The 25,671-nt window shown below is 56.6% G+C and overlaps 2 protein-coding genes across 6 annotated transcripts in view; one reads left to right on the forward strand and one right to left on the reverse strand.

Annotated features, from left to right (window-relative positions):
• On the reverse strand, positions 1 to 8,500 carry SFXN3 (sideroflexin 3). 4 transcript variants are annotated; one of them, XM_023640812.2, is made up of 11 exons: positions 8,107 to 8,500; positions 5,756 to 5,919; positions 4,899 to 5,069; positions 4,453 to 4,551; positions 4,010 to 4,085; positions 3,762 to 3,847; positions 3,369 to 3,496; positions 3,149 to 3,198; positions 2,270 to 2,319; positions 1,743 to 1,790; positions 1 to 1,472 (listed from the first exon to the last, which is right to left on the reverse strand). In XM_023640812.2, the coding sequence occupies exons 2-11, from the start codon at positions 5,914 to 5,916 to the stop codon at positions 1,376 to 1,378; spliced, it is 966 nt and encodes a 321-aa protein (XP_023496580.1). In that variant the 5' UTR covers positions 5,917 to 5,919; positions 8,107 to 8,500; the 3' UTR covers positions 1 to 1,375. The 4 variants fall into 4 exon arrangements, with proteins under 4 accessions (XP_023496580.1, XP_070078791.1, XP_005602343.1 ...); XM_070222690.1 differs by having other exon boundaries at positions 4,453 to 4,547; positions 4,895 to 5,069; positions 8,107 to 8,337; XM_005602286.4 differs by lacking the exon at positions 8,107 to 8,500 and adding an exon at positions 7,172 to 7,550.
• PDZD7 (PDZ domain containing 7) overlaps positions 8,205 to 25,671 on the forward strand; it is a 19,164-nt gene continuing 1,697 nt past the window's right edge. The window contains exons 1-16 of one of the 2 annotated variants that reach the window (XM_070222585.1): positions 8,205 to 8,293; positions 8,392 to 8,527; positions 9,199 to 9,588; positions 13,748 to 13,888; positions 14,128 to 14,372; positions 14,898 to 15,074; positions 15,360 to 15,507; positions 16,725 to 16,785; positions 17,145 to 17,552; positions 18,060 to 18,257; positions 19,848 to 19,898; positions 20,490 to 20,665; positions 23,708 to 23,799; positions 23,927 to 24,018; positions 24,202 to 24,273; positions 24,781 to 25,365. In XM_070222585.1, the coding sequence (XP_070078686.1) occupies positions 13,841 to 13,888; positions 14,128 to 14,372; positions 14,898 to 15,074; positions 15,360 to 15,507; positions 16,725 to 16,785; positions 17,145 to 17,552; positions 18,060 to 18,257; positions 19,848 to 19,898; positions 20,490 to 20,665; positions 23,708 to 23,799; positions 23,927 to 24,018; positions 24,202 to 24,273; positions 24,781 to 25,365 (2,353 nt within the window). In that variant the 5' untranslated portion in view covers positions 8,205 to 8,293; positions 8,392 to 8,527; positions 9,199 to 9,588; positions 13,748 to 13,840. The remainder of the gene's footprint in view (positions 8,294 to 8,391; positions 8,528 to 9,198; positions 9,589 to 13,747; positions 13,889 to 14,127; positions 14,373 to 14,897; positions 15,075 to 15,359; positions 15,508 to 16,724; positions 16,786 to 17,144; positions 17,553 to 18,059; positions 18,258 to 19,847; positions 19,899 to 20,489; positions 20,666 to 23,707; positions 23,800 to 23,926; positions 24,019 to 24,201; positions 24,274 to 24,780; positions 25,366 to 25,671) is intronic. The other variant, XM_023640751.2, reaches the window with a different exon arrangement.

Raw genomic sequence — 25,671 nt, forward strand, 5'->3', positions numbered from 1 at the left:
TGAAGTAGACAGTTTTTCAGTTTATTGAGTAACAATGGCATCATAGCGTTTATCACTGGTGGTGGACGGGTCGGGGAGCAGGAAAGTGTTCTTAAAGGCGCCCACTGGGGCCTTCATCCACCCCACCCACTGCTTCAGCCAGAGATCATGGGAGTTGGAGTCAAGGTCCAACTCTGCGCTCTGTGAGTTTGCCACCACAAATTCCATCCCCAAGCCCACGTCCTCTTTGGACCAGCCTTTGATGCCTGGGCCCTTCCTCCTCTTGGGAGCGGCATGGGGGTGGGAGCAGGGCCAAGCCTCAAGAAAGAGGAGCTAAGGTGGGAGGTCAGCTGGATGTCTAACAACGGTCAATGGAACACAAAAGTCCCTGTCTTAAGATTGTACACTCAGGGCCTAGTTTCCCCTGAGGGTGTCCTAGTTACACCCACTCAGATACCTGTGGCGTTTAAGCACCGTTCCCACAGCTGTGTCCCTCTGTAAGAGGGTGCCAGGGGAGCTCTTAATGGGGAATGCTTGCTTTGTCTTTGTGGCCTTTTGGTTGGGGGAGGGAGTTGGGATTATAGGTTTAGATTTGAGGTTATGATATCAGAGTGGACCAAGAACTCCTAGGATTGTGCCTAAAGACACTCATGCTGCAGTGTGGGAAAGATGGGAAGATGGCAAGAGCAGTACAGGATACTGACACTCCTTTGTTCTGGTAGAGAAAAGGAGAAGAAATGATCTAGTTCAGGATGTAGGGGATGGCATAAGCCCCCTGCCTCCCTTATCCTGACATGTCTTCCTCTGCCAGCCTAGTTGCTGGGTCAGTTTTGGTAGCCAGGAAGCATAAATTGGAAGAATTCAGCCCAGTTTGGTCTGCTAGTGTCCCTCAGTCTCTGTCCTGAGATCCTGGGGCTCCCCCTGTGTCCAGAAGGGGTTAGATGCTGTCAGAAATGACTTGGCTGGTGGAACTGTTTAGGCAAGGAAGTCCTGTAGCCTGGCTGGCTGGCAAGTGGCAGGAGGCCGAGAGGGGAAGCCAGACATCAGGACATCCCAGGACTGCATGTCTGCTCCTAGCTTCCAACACAGCGTATACATGTGTACACACACACACACACACACACACACACACACACACACACACACGTATATATGTAGACACGCAAGCTCAGGAGAAAGGAATTATGTGACCCTGCTCTGTGAAATCAGAGAGGAGAGAAAACAGTTTACAGGGGCACCTCTCCCAGCCTAATGGAATGGATGCTGGTCTCAACGGCCACTCCCCCATCAAGCCCCCTGCCCAGTACCAGGCAGACAGGCAAGTGGCAGGGATGGCAAGGCTCCACTAAAGCTGCAGCCCAAGGGAGTGAGGGAGAGGCCAGGGCCTGCCCCTCCCTCAGAGCCCCTTGTTGTAGTAAACCACTTCGAGGCTGGGGTTCTGCTCACGGATCTGACTTCTCAGCTCCGGCTCCAGCCTGCTCACATTTATGGAGCTGCAACAGAACACACAGGCAGGCTGAGTGTCCCCTGAACCCAACCCCCTCAGGCTAAGGGATCGCCATCCCTCCTCCTTCCAGGCTGAAGAATCTTCTCCTTCAACTGCCAGGAGGCCCAGCTCACTATCGTTCCCCAGCCCCCAGAATAAGCTGAGCGCCTGCCAGGCCTCCTCCCACAACGCACTAAAGGACCTTAAGCTCAGCTGGCTCCAGAGAGGTGGAGATCTGCCAGAACCCCCAGCCAAGCCCGGGCAGGGCAGCACTTACCTTCTCTGGGGAAACAGGGCACAGCACAGGGGGGTGGCAAATACCAGGCTAGGGGGGAGAAGAGTGTTGGAAAGGTTTGTGAAGCTTTGACTTAAGGGATTTCCCTCCTGCACCCCACCCCATCTCTGGAGACAGCCCTTAGGGGTGGAGATTGATTAAAGCCAACTCTGACATTAGGTTATGGCTGAGGAAAGAGCTTCCAGAGCACTGACCCAGAGCTCCACAGCCAGCAAATGTCAGAATCAGGAGTCAAACGTGCGTGAGACTCCTGGATGGTACCAAAAGGTATTTTTCTATGCTTTCCTCTTGCAGATGAAGGCTGGAACCCCTTCAGCTAGCCTCTTGACCTTCAAGGACAGGGATCAGCCCCTAACACACCCAGTACACCCTCCAGGCATCCAAGACCCCTACCAGCTGAATATATGAATGAATGATGTATATAAACATCTTAAAAGCAATAAATAACCACCCACATCCACCATGGAAAGGGCACTCCCACACACCCTCCTATCTCCCTGCACACTTACCAGAAGCCCACCAGCCCCACCTGCAGGGGTGCCCCCAGCCAGGGGCGGCGCTGTAGGGAGACAGAGACAATGGAATAGCAAGTGTCCCCCGCCCCCCGAACCCCCAGGCCATTGCATTCACATGGCTCTATGCCATCAGCCCTGACATGTGGCCCTTTTCTTTCTCCCAAGCCCATAACACGGTTGGGACCTCCAGATCACCACCCTCCACTCCAGCCAGGCCTGTTTACTGACACCCTCCCTAGTGTCCCATCACCCATTCTCGCCTCTCAGAATTGGTTCCCATGGCACTCCCTGCCTCTTTCTCTTCCCTCACTTCCTGCAGGAGTGCCTCATCTAACCCTCCACTCATTTCCCCCTGGCCCTTCCCAAACACATCTCCTGCTCTGTACACCTTCTTGATTTGCTCCAGCCACAGGGACCACCATTCTGTTTCTCCAGGGTGCACAGCTGGTGCTCAATAAATATTTGTGAATAAATGATTGAATGAATGAGCTAGAGCTTGTGTTCCTGTGCCTTGCTTCCCTGTCCTGTTTGTGCATGTGTGAGCCTGTGTGTCTGTGTCTGTCTTGCTGTTGTGAGCATGAATGTCATATCAAGTGTGACATGATGGTCCATCCCTGGGTCAGAGGCGTCTGGAGTGACACCAGTTTCCTTCAGGACAGAAACCATTTCCCTCCTTCCCTTATCTTCTCTTCCTCCTCCCTCAGTGTTCCTTTGCCCAAGCCCAACTCATTCTTGCTGGATGAATGAAGGTCGAGGGGGCAGCACAGGGGTGGGGCCAACAGATGGCGAGTCTTAGACTCAGGTCAGGCTGGAGAGAGGGTTGGGCTCCCAGCCACCATCACTTCCAGGCTGGGAGAAGTGAGAGTGACATACCTTCAGAAAGTCTTTCTTCTCCAGAGTGTCCATGATCACGGGGGGAATGGCTGAGGGGAGAGCAGGGCAGGGAGGGAGGTAGTGAAGTGAAAGTTGGGACCCAAAGGAAGGGGGGATCCCCCCCAAGTCTTATGGTCCCCAGAGTCCTCAAAACCCTTGGGGAACCGCACCTCCCTTCTCTCAGAGCCTCCCATGCCCTACGCAGCCACCCCCACCTCACCCATGGCAGGAATCGCCATGCAGATTCTTGATACCACCACCTGGAAGATTCCCTGCTTAGCTGCAGCCACCGAGTGGCCAAGCCTCTGACCCGCCTCATCAGTCACTGGGATGCCCACCTGCAGCTCCCTGGGAAGGGAAGGAAGTAGGGGTCAGACCATAGGCCCCAAACCCCACCCACAATGTCCTCATGGGCAGCTACTCCCTATTCAGACATCCTAGATCCAAAGGCTGGCTCTCCCACCCCAGGATCCCAGCATCAGACTGAGACCGGGCCAGCAGCTCATGGCCAGGGAAGGACAGGACTCTCCCCACTCTGGACTGGTCTGCATGGCTGGATGGTGTGTCCACATGCACACTGGGCACACACAAGCCAGGATTCGGGGCCGCTCACCTCTGCCTCATTAGAGGGATGTTTATGCAGTTGGCAGCTGCCACAGCTGCAAAGGGCACAAATCTGCTGACCAGCGGGGGCAGGTGCTGGGAGAGGAAAGATGTCATTTAGTGGCCCTAAGGGCCAAGGGATGGTGAGGAACTCTCGAGAGACATATGGGGAGCCTGTAGGTCCGGGTGGAAGGGTGATGGAGAAGAAGGAAGCACATAAAGGGTGAATAAGGGGCAGTAGAATGGGGGGACATTTACCTTGGTGAGGGATTTGAGGCCCAGGGCCGTGGCCACAGCCCCAGTGGTGGCACTCACATAAGCTGTTCCCAGCTGCCTGTGGGTGGAGCCAGGACACAAGGAGAGAGGTGAACAGCCCAGTAAGTGGTTCTTTCCTTCAGGGACTTGTGAAATCCTCAATATATGAAGCGTGGGAGGGTGGCCTGATTGCAAAGAAATGCCTCCCTGGCTCCAGTGTAGACTTGTCTGGAAGCCCCAGTCCCTCCCTTTGAGGAAGGGTGAATCCCAAAGCCCACCCAAGAGGACCCTATGCACTCAGTCAGGCCAGGAAAGTGGGGAAGAGGGGCAGGCTGAGAGGAGGGCCCTGAGCCACTGGCTGCATGAGCCCGCTGGGAACAAGAGCGAAGAGGAGAGAGCAATGATAGGCGAGGAGGGGAGAAGAGTCCCTGGGGACAAGCTCTCACCTCACAGTGATGGGAGCATCGCCACTGCGGTTGGAATAGTTAACGACGGCATTGAAGGACTGATTCACCCACTGCCAGAACACCACGGTTGGGGTCTTCCTGAGGGAACAAAGACACTTACTTTTGCCCCCTCTACAATGTCCCTCATCCTTGGACCCTGATAAGGAAACCACAAAGGTTATTCCCAAACACTCAGGAGGGACCCAGTCGATGACCCAAGAACCTGGTCTGGTGACCCCTGCATGACCCTCCCCACCTACACAAACATCCCCACTGTCTCTGGGGTGGGAGGACCCCCAGGGCGGAGTTCTGAGGAAAGGAAGGGATTCTGACACAAGCTTTCACCCACCCCTATTTTCTGGCCTAGAAAGGAAGCACCTGGTCATCAAGCCACACTCTGGCTAGGAGAGAGCACTCAAGGAGGGGACACGTGGGACAGGACCTGCCTGTAGAAGGTGAGCATGCAGCCAGTGATGGTCATGTTCATGGGCACCTGGGCTGACATGCGGCCAATCAGGACCACCTTCTCCCCTGTGTCCGGATGGAAGGCAGAGTCGTACACATACTTGGCCCTCCACAGCTGGTCCTCGGTGAGCCCTGGACTCACCACGCCAGCCCTGCAGAAGTTGACAGGGAGCAGACAGGCAATTCTAGAGGGCAGATCTACCCTCCAAATCCCCACCCACCCAGCTCAGAGGAAGTCTGGGCAGAGGCCCAGGCACTCTGGCCCCCAATCTTAGAATAAAGGAGCTCCTTGTCTCTGGGGGAGAGTCAAAGCTTCCCAGAAACAGGGGGGGGTTGGGGGGGGCGGAGAGGGGAGGCCCATTTCTATTGCCCTTCAAGCCACACGAGGAAGGTTGTCCTTCCATTTCTGCCTAAATGCTGGGTCACGGGTACTGGTGGTTTCCAATGGGTCAAAAATGGCTGGGGGCATTGCAAGGGTTTCTCCTCCTGGAGACAAAGGGGAAGCTCTCCTATCTTGCTGGGACTCAATTTTGAGCCCCTCTGTCCTTGCAGAGGGTGGCCCAGCAATGGGATAGGTCCCTGTGGAGGGTTTATGAGGCATAGAGCAGCACCCCCCGTAACTATCAATGCCACCTCCTCAACCCAAACACCCCAAAATCCTTTGAGTTAAAGCTCTGTGCCATCGTTGTCTGTGATTCCAGCAGACAGGGCCAGGGAGCAAGGGGACTGAGGAGCAGGACAGGATCACTCTCAAGCTTGGGGAGGCAGGTACAAAAGGTACTATTAATGGCAGCGAATGAGATCGTGGGGTACAGGGTCAGATGGCATAGGGAGTCACCTGTAGTTCTGCACGATGTTCCGGGAAGCTTCCAGCTGTGCCCCAGAAAGCAGCAGATTTCGGGGATCGGTAACAGTGAAGAAGTGCCGGGCTCTGCCCATGAAACTGCTTTGGTCCCAGCGAGGTTCCTGGATGTTGATATCTAAGGGCAATTCACCCATTTTCTGCAGGGCAGGGACAAGAGTCAGAGGACTCCAAGGAGGGAGTCCAAGGGCTCCACCTGAGGACAGCCTTTGGTGGCCCTGCCCCAGTCCCTGGGCCTATTGCCAATCCCTTTTGGAGCTCAAGGTGACTCCAGATAGGGAAGCAAGGGTTGGGGGAGAAGGTGTTTTCTAGGGGAGGGGGTGGGGAGAAGAAAACCACAAAAACAGATCTCCTTATGCTGTGGCCTGGTGCAGATTTTCATGAGTGAGGATTTATATGTGTGTCATTGATGCATGCGCAGCAGCTAATCCCATGCATCTACTCTTGTGCTCTGTATGCACAAAAATGCATTCTATATGCATCACACATCTATGTTCCTGTCAGCTTTAGGCCCCAGCTGCCTTGAGACCTAGATACAAACCCCTAAGGCTGTTTGGGAAGATAGGATAAGCCCTCCCACAGGTCAGCCCCTGATTGGAGGAGAGCAAGAGCTCATAGGCCACTCCAGGGCTCATCTATTCCAGATCTCAAACAGGGGACTCTGCTGATAGCCCCGTGCGTGTGTGTGTGTGTGTGTGTGTGTGTGTGTGTGTGTGTGTGGGCATGCACAAGTCCCCTCTCCAGACCCATCTTCCTCAACCCACACTGAATGGCTCAAGGCTCTCCTTGTTCCTCAGCTGGGCAGGGCTGGCACAGACACTCGTCCACCTCTCCCTGAGCCACCTGCTTCCAGAAAGGAGCAGGATTCAGTAAAGGCCTCCTCCACCCAGCACAGAGAGGAAAGCCTGGAGCAGCCATCTGGTTGCATTCGGCGAAATCCTACAGAATGACTAATCCTCTCCAACCACACTTCCTCCCTCACAGGCAGACACACCCTCCCTTCTCTCACATACTCACACTCACATACCCACACACAAAGACACCATCATATAGCCCTACATAGACACACAAACAAGGTGGACACGCCCTGCATACCCTGGCCCACAAAGACTGTTACTTGCATGCGCACACACACACGAACACACACACAAACAGCCCATACCCATCAGTTGTAGCCACTTGAAGGCTTGACCAAGCCGAACCCCACCCTGACATTCCTCCGCACTACCAACTTCCCCCTGTGCCCCTTGGACCTCTCTAAAGCCAGAGCCGAAGATACTGAATCGGACAGGACAGAGAGCACCCTGCAAGGCAGGCCTCTCTCTCCGACTCCCAGTCTTCAACTCCGTAAGCCCCTGACTCCCGAACCCCGCCCGAGCCAGCGGGACTCACGCTTTCCTGGGATCCTGGCCTCTGCAGCTCTCAGACCTGCCTTCCTCTTCGCGCATCGCCCCCGCCCTCCAACCCCTCACGCGTAACGTCACGCGTGACGCTAACCAGCAGGAGGGGCGGGGGCTCCCCTGGCACGTCCGCCTGGCGTGCCCCTGGATTGGCAGAGTCCGGGGGCGGTGGGGGCGACGCCCCTAGCCCAGGCTACTGGGACCCGGCCCCACACTGCTTCCCAGAGCCAATCCCGGCTCCAGGATCAGTTGGGCCGGATTCCCAGCGAGAGAGAGGAGGGGAGGAGCCACGGGTGCTCCCCCCTCTGCTTGCAGTCCCTTGGCTGTCCTCGGGAGGCACCCGGCCTCTGCAGCAAGGGGTCTAGGTACCCAGGGCGAAGGCTCGCAGTGCGCAGGGCGAGGGCGGGCGGCTTGGAGGGGCCATCCTTTTGATGGCGCGCCGGGAGGGACTCGGATTACTGCGCGGCTTACCTGATGGCTGCCTTGACAGTAGCCTCTGCCTACTTGGCCCCCTGGGCTCCTACCCCAGTTTCCACAAGCTCCTCTCGCAGCACCTCGGCGTTCACACCCCTTCACAGCCCCGTTTCGCTCGTGCCTGTGCCCCTTCTATGTCCCCAGCCCTTTCCTCCTCCCCAGGCCCCTTCTTAGTCCCCTCTGAAACCCCTCGCTCCACTGGGTCCCCAGTTTCCTTATGCCTCCAATCCTACCCCTGCACCGCAGACCGTAGCCCCAGTCCCTGCCCTGGGATGCGAAGGGGCAGAAGGCTCAAGCTAGTGGACAGAAAGAATCTTCTGCCCTGTAGTGTCCTGGGACCAGCTGCCCCGCCCTGCGTCCTTTCCCGGGCTGGGTGTCCAGACACTTTCTGACATAGAAGAAGGATGCATGTGAAGAAGGCAAAGCTCAGCCACAGACACTCTCACAACTCACCCAGTCACTGTACTGAGCACGCCTGCCTCACACCCAGGCTCATGCCCCGCTCCGCCCAGGTGACACTCCCTCACTGAGGCCTCAGGGGTGACCGCAGAGGTGTGGCAATTCCAGGAGCCCTGGTAGCTGCGTCGGCCTGGAGAAGACGGGCTTTTGGGCTTTCCCTGAGCTGAGTTCGCGGGACAGGGTGAGGCATCAGAACTCGAACTCAGCGGCCCCAGCCTAGGTGACAAACGGAGGTCCCGGGCGCCCGAGGTAGGTGGCAGTGACTGGCGGCTTTCCCAGCCAATAGGAGCCCAGGGCTACGCAGGCCAGCCCTGCTCCCGGAGCCTCGGCGGAGCGTGGGGAGAGGTTCCCTGGCTGCTGCAATCGCTTGCGCCCGCGGGCGGGCGAGGCAGGCGGCTGCTGCACGAGCGAACAGGTGAGCCGGGCCAAGCCTGAGGGGTGGGGGGCCGGGAGGACGCAGCCGGGGGTGGGATGCTGCGTTCTGGGTCCCAGAGCTGCTCTAGGGTAATTGGCCCTGGTTTTAGGCGGGATGCTGTGGGGCATTCGACAGCAGGTCCTCCCCGCAAGCCTGGGAGAGGTTCCCGCAACCTCTTTAGTCAAGAGAGAAGAGGGGGCAGAAGGGACAGCAGCCTGGGGGTTGGGGATCTCTGGGGCCCTTGGCTACAGCTGTGCCAGACCCTGAAGCCCTGCCCTCGAGGCCTGCGCCCCAGGAGCTGGCCCCCTGCCCACATATCCAGGGGAGGTGGTGCAGTGAACTGTGCTGGCCCCACTTTCTCTCACACCAGTTGAAGCCCTAGGGCCGTCCATTATCCCATCTCCCCTCTCTCCACCTCTACTGGGGACTGGGGACCAGAGTAGATGACTCAGCTGAGAGCAGGAATGAGTGAAGCAGAGGTTCCCACTGCCTTGTATAAATGATTCCACAAGTCCATCATGGTGCCTGGACTGGGCAGTTCTCTGGCGAGGGGTGGGAGAGGTGAGGGGCCTAAGGCATGAGAGGTTAGGGTGCTCAAACCAGGGGGAGGGGTGGAAGTTCTGGAGGGCTGTCTTCACATCCCTCCCCCAATCCCTGCTCTCCCCTGGCAGGCCTGGAGCACGCAATCTTGACAGGCAGCAGAGGTGGGGGGCTCCTGGCCATTGAGACCCCACTCCCGCACAGAAGGCTCATGGAGCTCGGAGCACGCGGGGCCTTCATCTTAAGAGCTAGCAGGTTCCCTCTGGACCTGTAGGGCGCCCGTCCCAGTCTAGCCACCATGGCGCACGGTTTCCCAGTGGGCTTGGACCCGCTGGGCCTCGGAGACCTAAGCTCTGGCTCTCTGAGCTCCCTCTCCTCTCGAGGCCACCTGGGCAGCGACTTGGGCTCCGCAACGCGATACCTGCTGAGGAAGCAGCAGCGGCTGCTGAATGGGCCCCCCCGCGGAATCCGAGCCTCATCGCCCATGGGCCGCGTCATCCTCATCAACTCCCCCATAGAAGGTGGGGGCGGGGCCCAGCCACCGGCCTGGGAGCTGAGGGTGGGGGTAGGGGGCAGGGGCGCTAAGTTGGAGGAGGCAGAGCCAATATGAGTGGGGGAACTCCAGAGATGGGAGTCATAGGGATGTAGGGGGGAGGGGGGTTCTGAAGACCCATACTCTCTTCCTCACGTATCCTTTTCTCACCTTCAGGCTAATCCTTTAGGGTTCCAAGATCATAGAGAGGTCAGAGGGGGGGAGATAGGGTCATGGAGGCAGGGGAAGGTGTGTAGTATGCTACCCCCCAAGTGAGTGAGGCAGGGTACTGAATTGGCCCCTCCCTCCCATGGACTCTGCCTTCCTCCAAACCCACTTGTGTGTGCCTTTGGGGGTGTGGCAAGATGGAGAAGGATGTCCTCCATCAAGGATGTCATCCTTGGATTCATCCTTGGACTCACACATCCAAGGACTCATCAGCCCACTGTGTGACCAGCTCTGAGCTGGGCTGTGAGGAGTCAGTGCCCAGCTGGGCAGAGAGAATTAAAGGCTTCAGGTGCAGAAGGAAGGAAATAGAGATAGAGCAGCAAATGTTCTGATGGGGGGCTGGGGGAGGGGTGGCCAGGGAGGGAGCCCCAGGATTGGGCCCTAAAGGAGGGGGAAACCTGATCTTACGTAGTGTTTAATGCTGTTTCATTGCACACCTATTCTATGCCAACCCTGGTTATGTCCTGCAGGGGACTTAGAGAGAAACAAGGCTCAATTTTCACCTTCCATAAATTTACAGTGTAGCAGGGCTCTGAGACAGAGCCACCAACAGCTGGTGGTGGGGTAGAAGTATCACAAAGGTTGGAAGCATGGAGCATGGGGGTGGGGGGCACTTACGAGACAGTTTGGCTGTAGTGACAGATGTGAGGCGACGAAGAGCCAGTAAGAAAGGCAGGACCTTGAATGCCAGCCGGGGAGTGGGGGCCCCCTGGGCCTGGGCTTTCCGTGAACAGGACGAGATAAATATCTCCAGCTCCCCTCCTCTCTCTCAGCCAACAGAGCTTCCCTGGCTGGATCCCAGACTGGAATTTTCAGACCCTGCTCCTCCCCTCTGGCCCAGCTGGGCATCTCTGTTCCCCTACCTGGGCCACTGGGGCAGGGGTAGAGCATGTTGCTCCGGGAACAGGCTTTCCTGCACCAGTGGCCCAAGGTACTCACCCTCATCATCCACCTTGCTTGGCCTCAACCTCAGGTGAGCAGCAGGGTACTGCTGAGGGTCACCACTGTCATTCTGGTCATGCAGCAGAAGTCCCAAGATGAGCTAGGAGACATGGAGGGGAGAGAGGAGGCGCTGTGGCCCTGCCCCTGTAAGTCCCGTTGTATTCCAAGAACTATGCTATACCTCCCCTCACACATTCACATGCACCGTGCTGGCTGTGGTGCAAGGGCTATGTATACTGTCCCTCTAAAGATCCTCTTCCAGAAGTTCCATGATGGCTCTCTCCCTCTGCCTCACTCCAATGCCCTGCAGCCAGAGGAGCAGCATCTTCTAGCGGTGCAAGTCCTGGGGTGTTGCTCTGACCTCTGACCCTGGCCTATCTGGGCTGGGAGCCTCTGAGCTCAGATCCTCCCTCTGCCAGAGTACAGACATCTCCCAACTCACCGCAGCCTGGAACCCCTCCCCCACGTTATTATTTAGACCTTTCCAGGGGCTGAAAGTAACTGAAAAGAGAGACACAGTGGGACAGGGAACTCTGCCACCCATATCACCACCATGAGTTCCCACCAGCTCCTCAAACTCAACTGGTCCCAGAGAAAATGCATTATCTTTAACCCAAACCAGCCCTTTCTCCTCACTCTCCTAGCTCATTTGTTTATTCATTCATTCATCTATTTGTTCTTTTATTTATTCAAAAACTACTTAGCAAATATCAAGCACTGTGCAATACACTGGGGACACGTGAGTAGAGAGGAATTACAAAGTCTCTACCGTGACGGAGCTTACAGTCTAGTGAGAGGGGACAGAGACTAGATAACATATGAATAAGCAAATAATGAGAAAGGGTGGTAAGGATCTTGAAGGTACTAACTTGGATGATGTGACGGAGTAGTGGTTCTCAAACTTTAGAATACCTCAGAATTGCCTGGGGGGCTTGTTATTAAAAGACAGATTGCTGGGTCCTCCACCTGGAGCTTTTGATTCCCTGGGTCCGTGGTAAAGCCTGAGAATTCACATTTTTAATAAGTTCCCTGTTGCTGCTGGTTTGCGGAACACGCTTTGAGAACCACTCTAACAGAGATGATCTGGGAGGAGGGGGTCTTAGGTAGGGTCGTGTAGGAAGGCTTCTCTGAGAAAGCAGAGTCTGAGCCAGGAGGGGCTGAGGAATAGGAGCCGGTCCATGAAGGGCTCAGCTAGATACCGCAGGCGGAGGGAAAGGATTTGGTCTGTGGGAGGAACAGGAAGGAAGTCAGTGTGGCCAGAGCTCAGTGAGGCTGGGGAAGGTGGCCGGAGGTGAGGGTAGACAGGTGGGCAGAGGAAAGCCCATGCAGGGCCTTCTTAGGCACGGGGGGAGTGTGGAGTTTCTTCTAGAATCAGGGGCAGGCGTTGAAGTTTTTCATCAGGGGAAAGGCATGATCTGTTCTAAAAGGTGACTCTGGCGATGGTGTAGCAAATGGATTAACAGGGGCCAGAGAAGAAGCAGGGGGATAGTGAGGAGCCTGCGGAGTGTCTGGAGAGAGAGGTTGGTGGCCCGGCCTAGGGCAGTGGAGGTAGAGAAGCTTCCATCCTCAGAGGCCCCAAGCTCCTAGGCTCAAAACCCAGATGTGGCACCCCCTGGCCCAGAGTCTGAGGAAGGCCCCAGGAAGGGACTGAGGAGAAAGAGGGTTGGCGGGCGGGAGAGCAAAGTCTCCCTGGCTGGGCCGAAAAGGTCCTGAGACCTGCGCAGCTAGAATCAGCTAGGAAGCCCCAGGATCTGCCCTGTCTCTGCCCTGCACCGTCCCTGCCCCCAGGCTGCCCTTGGGGATTTCTTCCTGAGCTGGCCGGCACTGTAACCTGATTTCTCTTAGATCAGAGAGAAGTGTGTGTGTGTGTGTGTGTGTGTGTGTGTGATTTCTCCCTCTCGAGCACTGCTAGAGCAAGCCTTGCCCAAGATGAAATCTCACCTTCTCACCTGGGAGCCAGCTTACCTCTCCAGTCTTCTCACCTTTCTCTAACCAAAACACCTCCTCAGGGGCCCATCTCTGAGGCCTTGCTCCCTCCATCCCCTCATCAGTGCTCTCCCCTTCCCCTCCATGCCTCCAAATCCCACCCATCTTAGTCCTCTAAGAACCCTTCCCTGGCAGCTGTAGCCCCTGGGGACCCCTCTTCTCTGACTTTCCCCAGCGCCGACTGAGAGGACCACTCTGGGCACGTACTGCAGCGTGGTGGTGTTTTGAGTTTCTCTCCTCCTGTAGTCAGGTAGTTCCTAGATTCCTTACTTCCGGAATCCCAGAGTCTAAGAGATACAAGGGTCCTCAGGGATCCTTCCACAACATCCCAGACAGGGATTTACCAAGTCTCAGCTTGTATACCCCCAAAGATGGAGTACTCACTATCTCTCCTGGAAAATTCATTTTGTTGTCTGACAGCTGAAAGTTTTCCCTTAGTAAATCTGCCTCCATCTAACTCCACTGTGTGGGCTTGGTTCTGCCCTCTGGCTTACACAGACAGAAACATCTAATGCCTTTCCCAGAATAGCTCTTCAACTGTTTGATGATAGAGCAAACATACTCATTTCTGCTGCAAGCTGAAGAACGCAGACTCCCTCAACTGTGCTGCAGAGAGCATGATCTTGAACCTCTTTTCTATCTACCTGACCCTCAGAGTGGCAGGATTCTTAGGAATTTGGCCTATTTCAGGCCTGTGGGCATGGGAAGTTTAGTAAGCATTAAATACACACACATATATCTATATTATGAGGGAAGGAGGACAATGTCTTCTAGCGTGGCATCCTGTCCTACCTGCTCCCATACCCTCCCTGGCCCATGGTCTCAAGACCACCCAGAGAAGACTCAGAAATTGGGTCTCCCACCCCCTCATTTAGGGCCCTAGGTGCTTGTGCCCAGAAACCCAGCCTTTGCAGGTCCCAAGTTGGGGAACCCAGGGGCCCTCTGTGCCCAGAATGGGCATGGGAATCATGCCTGTGTCCCCACCCCCATAGCCAACAGTGATGAGAGTGACATCATCCATGCAGTCCGGGTAGAGAAGAGTCCCGCAGGGAGGCTGGGTTTCAGTGTGCGAGGCGGCTCCGAGCATGGCCTGGGCATCTTCGTCAGCAAGGTGGAGGAGGGGAGCAGTGCAGGTGAGTGGGGCCCCCAGGGGTGAGGTCCTGGCTTAGGATGTGACTCGAACCTCAGTGGGGTGCAGGAGTGCTGTTGTCAGGGTTGAGAGGAAAGGGTCCTCAGCTTTGGAGGGCCTGAGCCAATGAGGAGAGAGGGCTCCCTCCCAGGGCAGAGTGGGCTAATGGACAGGTCCCTAGTCTAATAGGGGATACTCAGCCCCTAGCTGGGGATCCCCAATCTAGTAGAAGTTTTACCCCAGGCGGAGGCTCGGCCTCCCCCAGGGGACTTCTCCAAGTGGCCCACGCCAGCCACCGCCTCCCCTGGTGCAGAGCGGGCTGGCCTGTGCATAGGGGACAAGATCACGGAGGTGAATGGGCTGAGCCTGGAGAGCACCACCATGGGCAGCGCTGTGAAGGTGCTGACAGGCAGCAGCCGGCTCCACATGATGGTGAGGCGCATGGGCCGTGTGCCGGGCATCAAATTCTCCAAGGAGAAGACCACATGGTGAGAGGCCTGGCCCCACCCCCCCACACCCAGCTCCACCCCCCAAAGCCATGGCAAGAGAGCCTGAGGGCACAGGGCTCTGCATGGGGCCTGGCTGCCATGGCTTTTGCTCTCCCTGACCCCTGGCACTGGAAACAGAGGGATCCTAAGGCCTGACCTTGAAATGAGCAAAGGCCATGTTTTTCCCCTAGCCCTCCTCCCAACAGCTCTGCTGTCCCAGACCCCAGTGGCCCTGCCCCCACACTCTGCTGCTCTTGTGAGTCTGGGATAGTAACAGCGCCTCTTCCTCAGGGGCCTGAGGCTTTAAAATGGGACTTGGCACTTTGTAGCTGCTCAATAAAAACAGATCAGGATGGTTTCCCAGATTTGATGAGATCTATGTCCCACTGAAGATCTCAGGCCTCTGGCGTCCCCCAAAGGCAACCCCTCCTTTCCTGTGCAGTTACTGGGGCTGATGATGGGGGGAGAGGGGGTGGGTGGTGGTGGATGGGGGGCCATGCCGAGGACCCCTTGCTGTTGTCCCAGGGTGGATGTGGTGAATCGGCGGCTGGTAGTGGAGAAGTGCAGTTCGACACCGTCCAACGGTAGCTCAGAGGATGGCGTGCGGCGCATGGTCCACCTATACACAACCTCCGACGACTTCTGCCTGGGCTTCAACATCCGCGGGGGCAAGGAGTTTGGCCTGGGCATCTATGTGTCCAAGTGAGGGCTGGGGCAGGGAGTGAGAAGGGGTCCGGCTGGGGATGGGGCTTGGAGTGGGGCCTGGACTGGGACCTGGGGATGGGTCCACAAATGAGGCCTGGCCAACTACATCTCCAAGGTTGGGGAGGGGGAGCCTGAGGAGGGGTCAGGGCTCACCAGGAGGAGGGTCAAGGAGTTTGCCTGGGGCATCTCTATATCCAGGTGAAGAGAGTCTGGAATGGGGTCGGGGGTGGGGGTGGGGGACGGACCAGGTGGCCTATCAGCCTGCCTCCTGTCTGACCCCAGAGTGGACCATGGTGGGCTGGCCGAGGAGAATGGCATCAAGGTCGGGGACCAGGTCCTGGCAGCCAACGGTGTCAGGTTCGACGACATCAGCCACAGCCAGGCAGTGGAGGTGCTGAAGGGCCAAACGCACATCATGTTGACCGTCAAGGTGGGCAGGACTGTGGGAGTCAGGGAGAGGCCAGACTGTAGGACGGACTTCCCAGAGTACTCTAGAACTTAATTATGCCCATCGCTCTGCAATTTTTGACTTTTCCACAGCCACGTGAGAGGTAGTGCAGGTATTGTTCTCATCCCTGTTTCACAGAAAGAGAAACTGAGGCTCAGAGAGACAAAGTAACTCAGGAACCAGAGTCAATTACGTGGCTGGTCCGTAGCAGAGCCTGGTTCTAGGCCTGCTCCCCAGACACTTAGGGCAGTGCCCCTTCCTATGAGTGGTGGAGGCCTGGGGCTGAAAGGAGAAAATGTCCTTTGCAGAAGGGTGGGGTGGTACCTGGGCGTTGGGCAGGACCTGGGCGGTGGGCATCCTCAGGGCCTAGGGCAAGAAGGACTGTGCTGGGCCAGAGATTGGATTTCAGGGGAGAAGCCTGGATTCATTATTCATGTGGGTGTCACACTTGCCCAAAGATAGGTCCTTCTCACTCCGGCTCCTGGAGGAGGTGATGCCTCGCTTTCCCCCATTGCCCAATCCCAGCCCTGTTCCACCCTTCTCCCTTCTCTGAGCCATCACCCATCTCACCATTCAATGCCTCCTCCACCATCCCCCCCGCAGGCACCTCTATTTCCTACCTCTCCCACATCCCATGTCTCCCTTTCCTTCCTCTCAAATTATCCCAAACACTCCTCCCCTCTCCCACTCTGCCCCTCATTCATTCATTCAGTATCTTTGAGTACAGACTACATGAAAGCTACTACGCCAGGTCCAGGGGCTACAATGGTGAACAAGATGGACAAGGTCTCTGCTACTGGGGGAAGACAACAAATAAACTAGATGCCTGCAGATTGTGACAAATGCTATAAGGAAATTAACAGAGAGATGAGATGGGGTAATTTAGGAAGGCCCTTTTAGCCAGGGGGTCAGGGCAGGCCTCTCTGAGGAGGTGACACCTGGAAAAGGAGAACAAGCTAGCCATAAGATGAGCTGAAGAAAGATAATCCAGGCAGAAGGATCAGCAAGTGCAAAGGCCCTGAGGTATAGAGGAACTTGACGTGTTCAGAAATGAAGTGGCCCGGCTGGCTAGAGCATGATGAACTTGGAGGAGAGTAATGGGGTTGAAAAGTTTACTCCTGTCCCATCACTCTTTGATTTGTACCCTCCCTTCTCACCCATTCCTCCATGCCCTCCTATGCCCACCATGCCCTCCCCAGGAGACTGGCCGGTACCCTGCCTACAAAGAGATGGTTTCTGAGTACTGTTGGCTGGACCGATGTAAGTGGCTCAGGCCCCAAGGTTGGAGGGAAAGGGCTGAGGTTGGAGGGCGGGGCCAGAATCTGAAGAATAAATGGGCAGGGGGACAAGATCTCCTCAGGACTTCACACTGCCCAGAGCCATGAGTTCTCCTCTGAGAAGTTGCAGGTTCAGTTCCAGGCTCTCCTAGGGTCTGGAGTCCCGGGGAGTGAATGGGGGAGAAGTGACTTGTCATTGGCAGGGCAGCTGAGCAGTTAGTTTCCCAGACCCTGTGCTTCCAAACTTGACTGCTGCCCGACACTCCTCCACCCCCAAGCCCAGGGGTGGTCTGCAACCCAGGCAGACCCCTGAGACACCCCTCCTTTACCCACTGCCCGCAGTGAGCAACGGGGTGCTGCAGCAGCTGTCCCCAGCCTCTGAGAGCAGCTCCAGCGTCTCTTCCTACGCGTCCAGTGCCCCCTACAGCTCGGCTGAGGGCTCGGGCTCCCTGCCCTCAGACCGCATGGATGTCTGCCTAGGGCCTGAGGACCCGGGCAGGCGGGGCCCAGGCTGGGACAGGGCAGACACAGCCATACAGACAGAGCCCGACATGGGGGGCCATGTGGAGACCTGGTGCAGTGTGCGGCCCACCGTCATCCTCAGGGACACAGCCATCCGCTCTGATGGACCCCCGCCCAGCCGCCACCTTGACTCTGCGCTCTCTGAGTCCCCCAAGACTGCTCTGCTGCTGGCCCTCAGCCGACCCCGGCCCCCCATCACACGCTCCCAGAGCCACCTGACTTTGTGGGGTACGTGGGGGACAGGTGGCTGCTGCTCTCTCTGAAGCCCCGCATCTAAAACCTCATACCCTGTCCTGGGCCCCAAACCTCCCTTTGCCCCAGGCCTGGCCCCAGCCCCAGCCCCAAACTCAGCCCCAGGATACCTTGCTCTGGGCTCCACTTTAAACCAGTCCTGGGCCCAAAACCCACCCTGTCAGCTCTGGGCCCCAAACCAACCCTAACCCAGCCCCTCCATCCTGGAGTTCCCAGGCCTGTCAACACACATACACACACACACACACACACTCACACTACAGCCCTCAAGGAGATTCCTCACATAGCTGTAGCTATGGGGTGAGGGAGGGGTGGAAAGTTGGAGGAGGAACCCTACCCCCACCCCATCCCCACCTCCCCACATGGCTGCAGATCCTGTCTGCCCCCTACTCTCCCTTCTCTCTGCCCCTCCCCACACCCCTGCCCCTCGGCCTTCCCTTCTGCCCACCCTCCAGCCCCCTGGGTGCTCCCTCGTGTCTGCAGAGGAGAAGAAGCAGCGGAAGAAGGAGAAGTCGGGGTCCCCTGGGGAGAAGGGGGCCCTGCAGCGCTCCAAGACGCTGATGAACCTCTTCTTCAAGGGAGGGTGGCACGGGCGGCTGGCAGGGGACGGGCGCAGAGAGGCCTGGACTCTGGACAGAGGGAGCCCAGCCAAGCCCCACTCTCGCCTGGACACGGAGAAAGGTAAGTGCTGGGCGGATCGGCTGGGGAGGAAAGAGGGGAAGTCCGCTCTGGCACCCAGCAGCTCTGGGTTGAAATCCCCCGCTGCCTCTTACTGGCTGTGAATCAGACTCCACCCCTGCGGGCCTCGGTTTCCTCATGAGTAAAAGGGAGTAACACCTATTTCTTTAGGGACAGCAAAGAATAAGTGAATTAGTGTATGTAAATTAGACACGAGGGAGGGCATTAGTGTATGTTGCCTGGCACACACAAAGTGCTCAGAAAATGTAGTGATCATTGTTATCCTGCCTCATCTCCCCATTTTACAGAAGGAAAAACTGATAGAGTCAGAGCATAGAAGGAAGTGGAAGAGCTTGGGTCAGATCCCTGTGCTCTTGGTGCTGACCAGGGGAGTGTACTCCTTTCCTAGATAGAGTATTTGGCTTCACTTCCCTTGGCCAGAATTCCACAGTCCCTACCCATTTCTGGAACCATCCTTGAGTAAGGCCACTTCTAGATCAGGGCCCAGGCAGAAGGGCCTAGGCAGGCTTCACTCATGTCAGGGGCTTCTCAAGGACCCTCACAGAGGGCCTCTCATCTCTCAAGTGAGGTTCAGAGACTGGACTAAGAGTGGCTGGGTTAATGGGGTTGCCTGTGACAGAAACTCAACTCCAACTGGCTTTAAAAAGCACTTCTTGACTCGGCCACTAATGTAAGCTGGGTCTCCAGGTTTAAACAATCAGACTTCTGCCCCCTTCATCTTTTGGTTCCACTTTCCCCTGGGTCGGCTTCATTATCATGCAGGCTTTGCCCACTGAGAGTAAGATGGCCACTGTCGCTTAGCAACCCGCGGACAAGAGAGCTTCTTAAGTAGTTCCTGCTGAAGTCCCAGGCTCTCACTGGCCCAGCTGGGATCATGTGGTCAACCAATCGCTGTGGGGTGGGGGAGAGAGGTGCTCTCCTGGCCAGCCTGGGTCACGTGCCCACCCTCGAGTACAGGCACTGAGAATGGGGGGGCCCCAGGTGAAATCAGGGTGCTCTTTCTAGAAGGGAGAAGGGATGTTGGGTAGGTAAAAACAACCAGAGGATGAGGAGCTGGGCCATGCCCCTCCTGGGGGTCTAAGGTGACAGTCCCATGGGAGAGACAATCCCTCCAAATTAGGCCAGCCACCCCCCTCCCTCAACCCATCTCTCTTTCCACAGCCCCGGGCCTGCTCTCTCCTGGTTCTCCTCCCACCTCTCTGGGCACTCCTCTCTCTCCTTCAAAGGCTCCCCTTTTTCTCTCTGTCCCCTGAAGGTAGGTGTTCCCCCAAGCTTTGTCCTTGGGGTTTTTCTCTCTGTACATTTGCTTCCAAATGAATCTCCATAAGCAGAGCTCAGACTGCACCCTCTCTTGATCCAAACTTTCACTAGCTCCCCTTTGCCTATGAATGAAGCTCCTACCTTGAGCATGGCCTTCAAGACTCTCGTGGCCTGGCCTCTTGCCTCTCCGTCCCACCTCCTTCTAGCCTGAACTCTCCATTCCAGCCAATGATCCAGCCAGTCCTGAGCTCCCCAACCCCCATTTTCAGATTGGGGACCAGGGCCTCAACTGAGCCTCTTTCTTCTTCACAGCAGGGGGAGTGGGGCCCGTACAGAAGTTTGTCACCTGGAGACTGAGACGCGGTAATTCATGCATCCCTCTACCAAGGCCTGGCTGACAGCAGAGCTGCAGATGGGGTGCACGTAGGGGGCAGCTCAGGGGCGTTGGGCTAAAATCATTTGGGGTCAAGCATGGGGGATCAGGTGGATAGAGAGGCACACATTGGCAGCAGCTCAAATAACTGGACTAAGCTTACCAGGAAAGATAGGGTTGCAGACAGATATTGGGGTGCATTTTTGAGGACTGGGGAGCTTGAATTGGGACTCCCAAAGACCAGGTTTGAAGAGATGAGGGAGCCTGTGCTAGAACCCCAATGGGGAACAGACTGTATGATGGTGCGTGTTCAGGGGGTCCAGGGGGCACTGGGCTGGGACACCATTAAGGAACAGATTGGTACAGGGGTCTGTGTTGGGGGGCTGAGGGGCCTGGAGTGGAGCTCCGTTGGTGGGCAGATTGCTATGGGAGACCCTGGTGTGTAGCATCTGGGCTGGGATTCTGTTGGGGGCACCTGGGCCTCTCAGCTGTTCAGTTCTGACCCCCACTGAGGGAAGCCCCTGCCTCCTCCCCTGATGGCTCCTGGGTCCTTCATCATACCGCTTGCTGCTGCCCTGCAGACCGGGAGAGGGGCCGGACCCTGCTCTCTGCCAGGTCTGGGAGCCCCTCCAGCCAGCTGCCCAATGTGGATGAGCAGGTGCAGGCCTGGGAGAGCCGACGGCCCCTTATTCAGGACCTGGCCCGGAGGCTGCTGACTGACGACGAGGTGCTGGCAGTCACCCGCCACTGCTCCCGGGTGAGTCTCCAGCCTGCCCCCAGCCCCAGCACATGGTCACTCAGTCACCCAGCCCCTCATTTGTTCAGTCCACTGTGTGCTGACCAGTATCTGGGTGTGAGGCCAGTATCTTGACACACTATCTCGACGCTGTGGGGCCAGTGGTCAGTAAAAGCAGAAGTCATCCCTGTCACATGTACACACACACATACACACATGCTGAGCTCACAGCCAAGAAGAGGAGATAGACAATATCTAGAACCTAAACACCCATAGCGACAAATTATGTGAAGTGTGGTGAAAGAAAAGAACGTGAGTGAATAACCCAAGAGATACAAATTAGATGGTGTGGTCTTGGAGGGCCTCCTTGAGGAGGTGATATTTAAGCTGAGGAGAGAGGAAGCCAGACAGGCTATGAGGAGGGGGATGTGAATCCCTGCAGTCCCCTGCCTCTGTTCTTTAAACCCCAACCTCCCCCTGCCCCGTGCCTCCATCTGCTCCTGGGGCAGCCAACAGGCCCTGCCTCATGCCAGGTGCCCTCCTCTGTTACTCAAGTAAGTAATCTTTTGTCCCCGCCCACACCCCAAGCCTCCCCCAACACCTACACTGTTCTCTGTTCTCTTCCGCTTCAAACAAACCAGAGGGTCCTGGGGGGGATGGAGGTTAGATTTGAGGGAGTCTTTGTAGTCTGAATGTGGGGGAGGCTGCGGGAGGCACAGGTCACCCCCTCTAGGAGGACGGGAAGGCCCTCTGCCATCCCTCTGTCTCGAGAACCCGCAGGTTTCCTGTGATGAATCCGTGTCAGTGCACACGTGAGCCTGTGGGCTGGGGCAAGCTGAGGAGTTTCAGGAAATCATTTGTGGTTCCTGCACTCCCTCACCTTGGTCAGGGAGGGCTGTGTTGTACGTCTGTGTGATGTGTGCGTACGTGGGTTTGCGTCGCCTTAACTATGATTATATGTGTGTGTGTGAACATGTCTGGCTAAGGCATGTGTGTGTTACTTGGAGACTGAGGCGCGGTAATTCCTGCATCCCTTTACCCAGGCCTGGTTTACAGCAGAGCTGCAGATAGAGGTGCATGTTGGGGGTCAGCTAAGGGGCTTTGGGCTAACCTCAGGAGCCCACTCAGCTCTGAGCGCTGAGTAGGGGACTTGCGTGAGTCTGCAACTCCGAACTCTGACCACTAGGTGGGGCTCTGTGCCTGCTTCTTTGGTGGGCTTCTTTTTCCTCATCTCTCGGCTCCTCCCACCCTGCGCAACCCAGGACCGCCTCCCGCTGTGCCTCCATAGCACCTGGGGAGCTCTGCGTACCACGCAAACCTGACTCGAGCCCACCCACACCAAGAAATCAGACCCTCTGGAGTGGAACCCTGGCCGAAATGATTAATAAAGCTCCCCTACTGATTCGGATGTTTGGCCCCCAACCCCAGCCTCCCTTCTCCCTCCTCCTCTGAGCCATCTCTCCACAGCCACCAGACCAGGCACTATAAACCAGTCTCTGAGCACTTTATACTCCCCAAGCCCCCTTGCGACCTCTTATCTTTGGCAGAATACAGTGGAGTACAAGTTCCTTATCTTTATATTCAAGGCCCTCCCTGATCTGACTCCCCAGCCCACTAACCTCAGCTTCCCCACAGTAACCATATCTCCACATCATCATCTTCCCCTGGTCACCGCAGAGGGTTCCACAGGTTATGAATTGCACGATTCACGTTGTAGTCACCACCTGCGCAGTCTTCACGGATGCCCTTCATGTACCCCACGGTCAAGTTAAACTTCCTTCTACCCATTATTCCACATCATCCTGGAGCACTTTCCTCCTAATTTTCATGCTGTTCCCTCCTTAAGAGTCAGTGTAAATGTCACTGCCTCCATGAAGCCTACTCTGATCTTCTACCCTCCTCTGAGACTCCTTCTGTCTCGTTGCCAGTAGTTTATAGTTCATTGGTGTATGTGGCTCATTCTTGTCCCCACTAGACTGAGCTCCTGAGGCGCTGGAACAGAGTTTTTGTCGTTGTGCTCTCGCTGCCCAGTACAGGGCCTGGCATTTAGTAGGCGGTGAATGCATGTTTGTGGACTTGATGTGTGTGCACATATGTGGCTGGTTCTGTGCAATTGTGTGTATCTCTCCAGACAAAAGGGGGTGCATTGTTGATTTGTGAATGTGGAAGTCCCTGTAACTTTGTGTGTGGTTTAGGGCCACACACACGGTTTATATTTATTTATATCTTGATATTTATGAATGTCCCATTCTGATCACCAGGGCATGCTATTTCTGTCTATGCCCTACCAGATTCTGTCTCCCTGAATCAGTACATGTCTCCTTCTCGCCACCATGGGGCAGTGTGCTGTGCAAGTAGGGTGGCTCGCAGTTTGCCAGTTTGCCAGTTTGCCAGTTTGCGTTGGTGGGGTAAGGCGGGGCTGGTGGCATCCGGGCAGTGTCAGGCAGAAGGGCCTCCACCCCCAGGGTACTGACTGGGGAAGCTTTCTGTGGGGCCATCCCTTCCCCAAGGTCCCCCTTCCAGCCCTGAACAAAGTCTAATTTGTAGGTGTGTGTGCAGACAACATGGTGGAACAGCCAGGCGCACAGCCTAGTGTTTGGCTCAAATTCCTTCCTTCTGCCTGGAGGTGGGGGTAGGGAGGAGAGTCCACTCCCTGCATATCCTTTTCCGGTACCAGAGCAGGCAAGAGCCAGACTTCTCAGGTTCCAATCCCTGTTTGCATGGCCTTATCTGTGTGGCCTTGGGCAAAGTCCTTCTCTCTGAGCCTCAGTTTCCTCATCTATAAAATGGGAATAGCTAACACCATCTCTCAGGGTGGTTGCTAAATAAGAGACCATGTGTAAAAGGCTTAGAAAGGTGCCTGTCCCAAAGCTGTTCTTGCTGTTACAGATCTGTTATTACTATTGCAGGCTCCCACCTAGTCACCGTGACAATCCTGTGGACAGCCTGGGGATGGGGAGAACCTTTCCTAAATGGAGGGAGCCCCTGCCTGCCCAGGCATTCCCCCAAGCCCTGCTCTGGCAGTCCCTGCTGCTGTCTGACCCGTGGTGCCTCTCTCTGCAGTATGTGCACGAGGGCGGTGTGGAGGACCTGGTGAGGCCCCTGCTGGCCATTCTGGACAGGCCTGCGAAGCTGCTGCTGCTGAGGGACATCAGGTGGGGCCAGGGTTGTGGGCAGGGAGAGGACCCCTGATACCTCCCCCAACCTCCCCAGGGCTGAAGCTCCTCTCGGCACCCCTAGCACTGAGCCCTTGCCCACCCCCCAACTCTTGCCCTCCCCCAGGAGTGTGGTGGCCCCCACGGACCTGGGCCGCTTCGACAGCATGGTGATGCCGGTGGAGCTGGAGGCTTTTGAGGCCCTCAGGAGCCGGGCAGGTCAGCAGTAGGGGGGGCGGGGGAGGTCGGGGCAGAACTTGTGGATACTGAGCCCCAGCTGGGGATGGGGGTGGGGTCTCCCAGTGGAGAGCGAGGCAGAGATTGCCTGCGCCCCTTCTGCTGTGTCCATCAGGGGGCCTGGCAGGGGGGCCCTGCCTCTGACCTGTTCTTCTCTCCAACTAGTACGGCCTCCTGCCTTGCGACCAGCCCGGCAGGACACACCGCCCAAGCGTCACCTCATCACCCCTGTGCCTGGTCAGTCAGAGTCCCAGAACTCAGGGAGAGGTCACACTTCTGGGGGATTGGGGAAGGGAGAACGGGCCTTCTGTCCTTGTCCCATGCACGTGGAGAGTCCTGGCTTCAGAAGTACGTGTGGTTCCCTGAAGGAAATCCTTTGTCCACCTGGACCATTTTTATCACATCCACTCACTGCCTATACTATTATTTACTTGATAATTGATTTTAAACTCACTCACTTGTTAAATCTAGTCTCATTCTATGCAGTAATCTCTGAGAAATTACCAGTTTGGTGTGCAAGTCATGTTTTTTCTTAGACATATTAAAATAAAACTGTAACTATTAGCGTAGAAAGTATTAAAATACCATTACAATAGAACCCAGGCAGCGTCCCTCATTGTGGGGAGCACTGCCATAGGGCCTGAGCAACCCCAGGCCTGGGTCTATAGACCCTACACCACCGAAGGCAAGGACTGGGGCCTGGCAAGGTGGCCTGGGCATTCTGACCTCGGCCCTCTTCCCCAGACAGCCGTGGAGGCTTCTACCTGCTGCCTGTGAATGGCTTCTCGGAGGATGAAGGCGATGGGGAGCGGCTGGGGGGCCTCCAGGTCTCCCTGAGTGCCTCTGACCCCCGCCACCCTCATAAAGGAATCCCCCCTCTCCAAGACGTGCCAGTAGATGCCTTCGCCCCACGCCGAGGCGCCTGCACACCCCCACCACAGCCACCAGCTGTGGCTCCCCGGCCCCCGAGGCCTAACTGGCTGCTAACAGAACCCCTGACCCGAGAGGACCCTCGTCAGAGCCAGAGCCAGGGCCTGGCCCAGAGCCGCAGCCGCAGCCACAGCTGGGGCCGAGGCAAGTCCCCGGGACGCAGGCGTTCCCCATCCCCGGCACCTATCCCTGCCCCCAGCACAGCCAACGGGCGCTACCACAAGCCTCGGAAGGCCAGGCCCCCTCTTCCACGACCTCTGGATGGGCAGGCAACCAAGGTAGGGGGCAGTCAAAGGCTCTCCGAGATTGGAACTGGTGGGACAGCCGAGCAGGCAGCCATGAAGGCCCCTAGTGGGGAGCTGAGGACGGTCACGCTGTCCAAGATGAAGCAGTCCTTGGGTGAGTCTGGCTGTGACTGGGCCCGGCAGGGGGGTTCTTGGGTTTGGCTGAGGTTGGTGGGCTTGGTTTGAGGGTATGACTAGGGCACCTGGGCCTAGCAAAAGAATCTGGGTATTGGGGTATGGTTGGGAGGGTCCACATTTGGGGGGGATGAGACCTAGAAGATTTTGGAGTGACTTGAGGATTGAGTAGTAACAGAATCTGGGGGTTTGGGAGAAGTTGGGGGCCATGGATGTGGGGATGGGGTCCTGGGTTTCTCCTGGAAGTTCTGGGTTTTGGGGGTGTGGCTGCACTGTCACCCCATGT

This window comes from Equus caballus, chromosome 1 (genome assembly GCF_041296265.1).
Source record: "Equus caballus isolate H_3958 breed thoroughbred chromosome 1, TB-T2T, whole genome shotgun sequence".
NCBI classification, from domain to species: domain Eukaryota; kingdom Metazoa; phylum Chordata; class Mammalia; order Perissodactyla; family Equidae; genus Equus; species Equus caballus.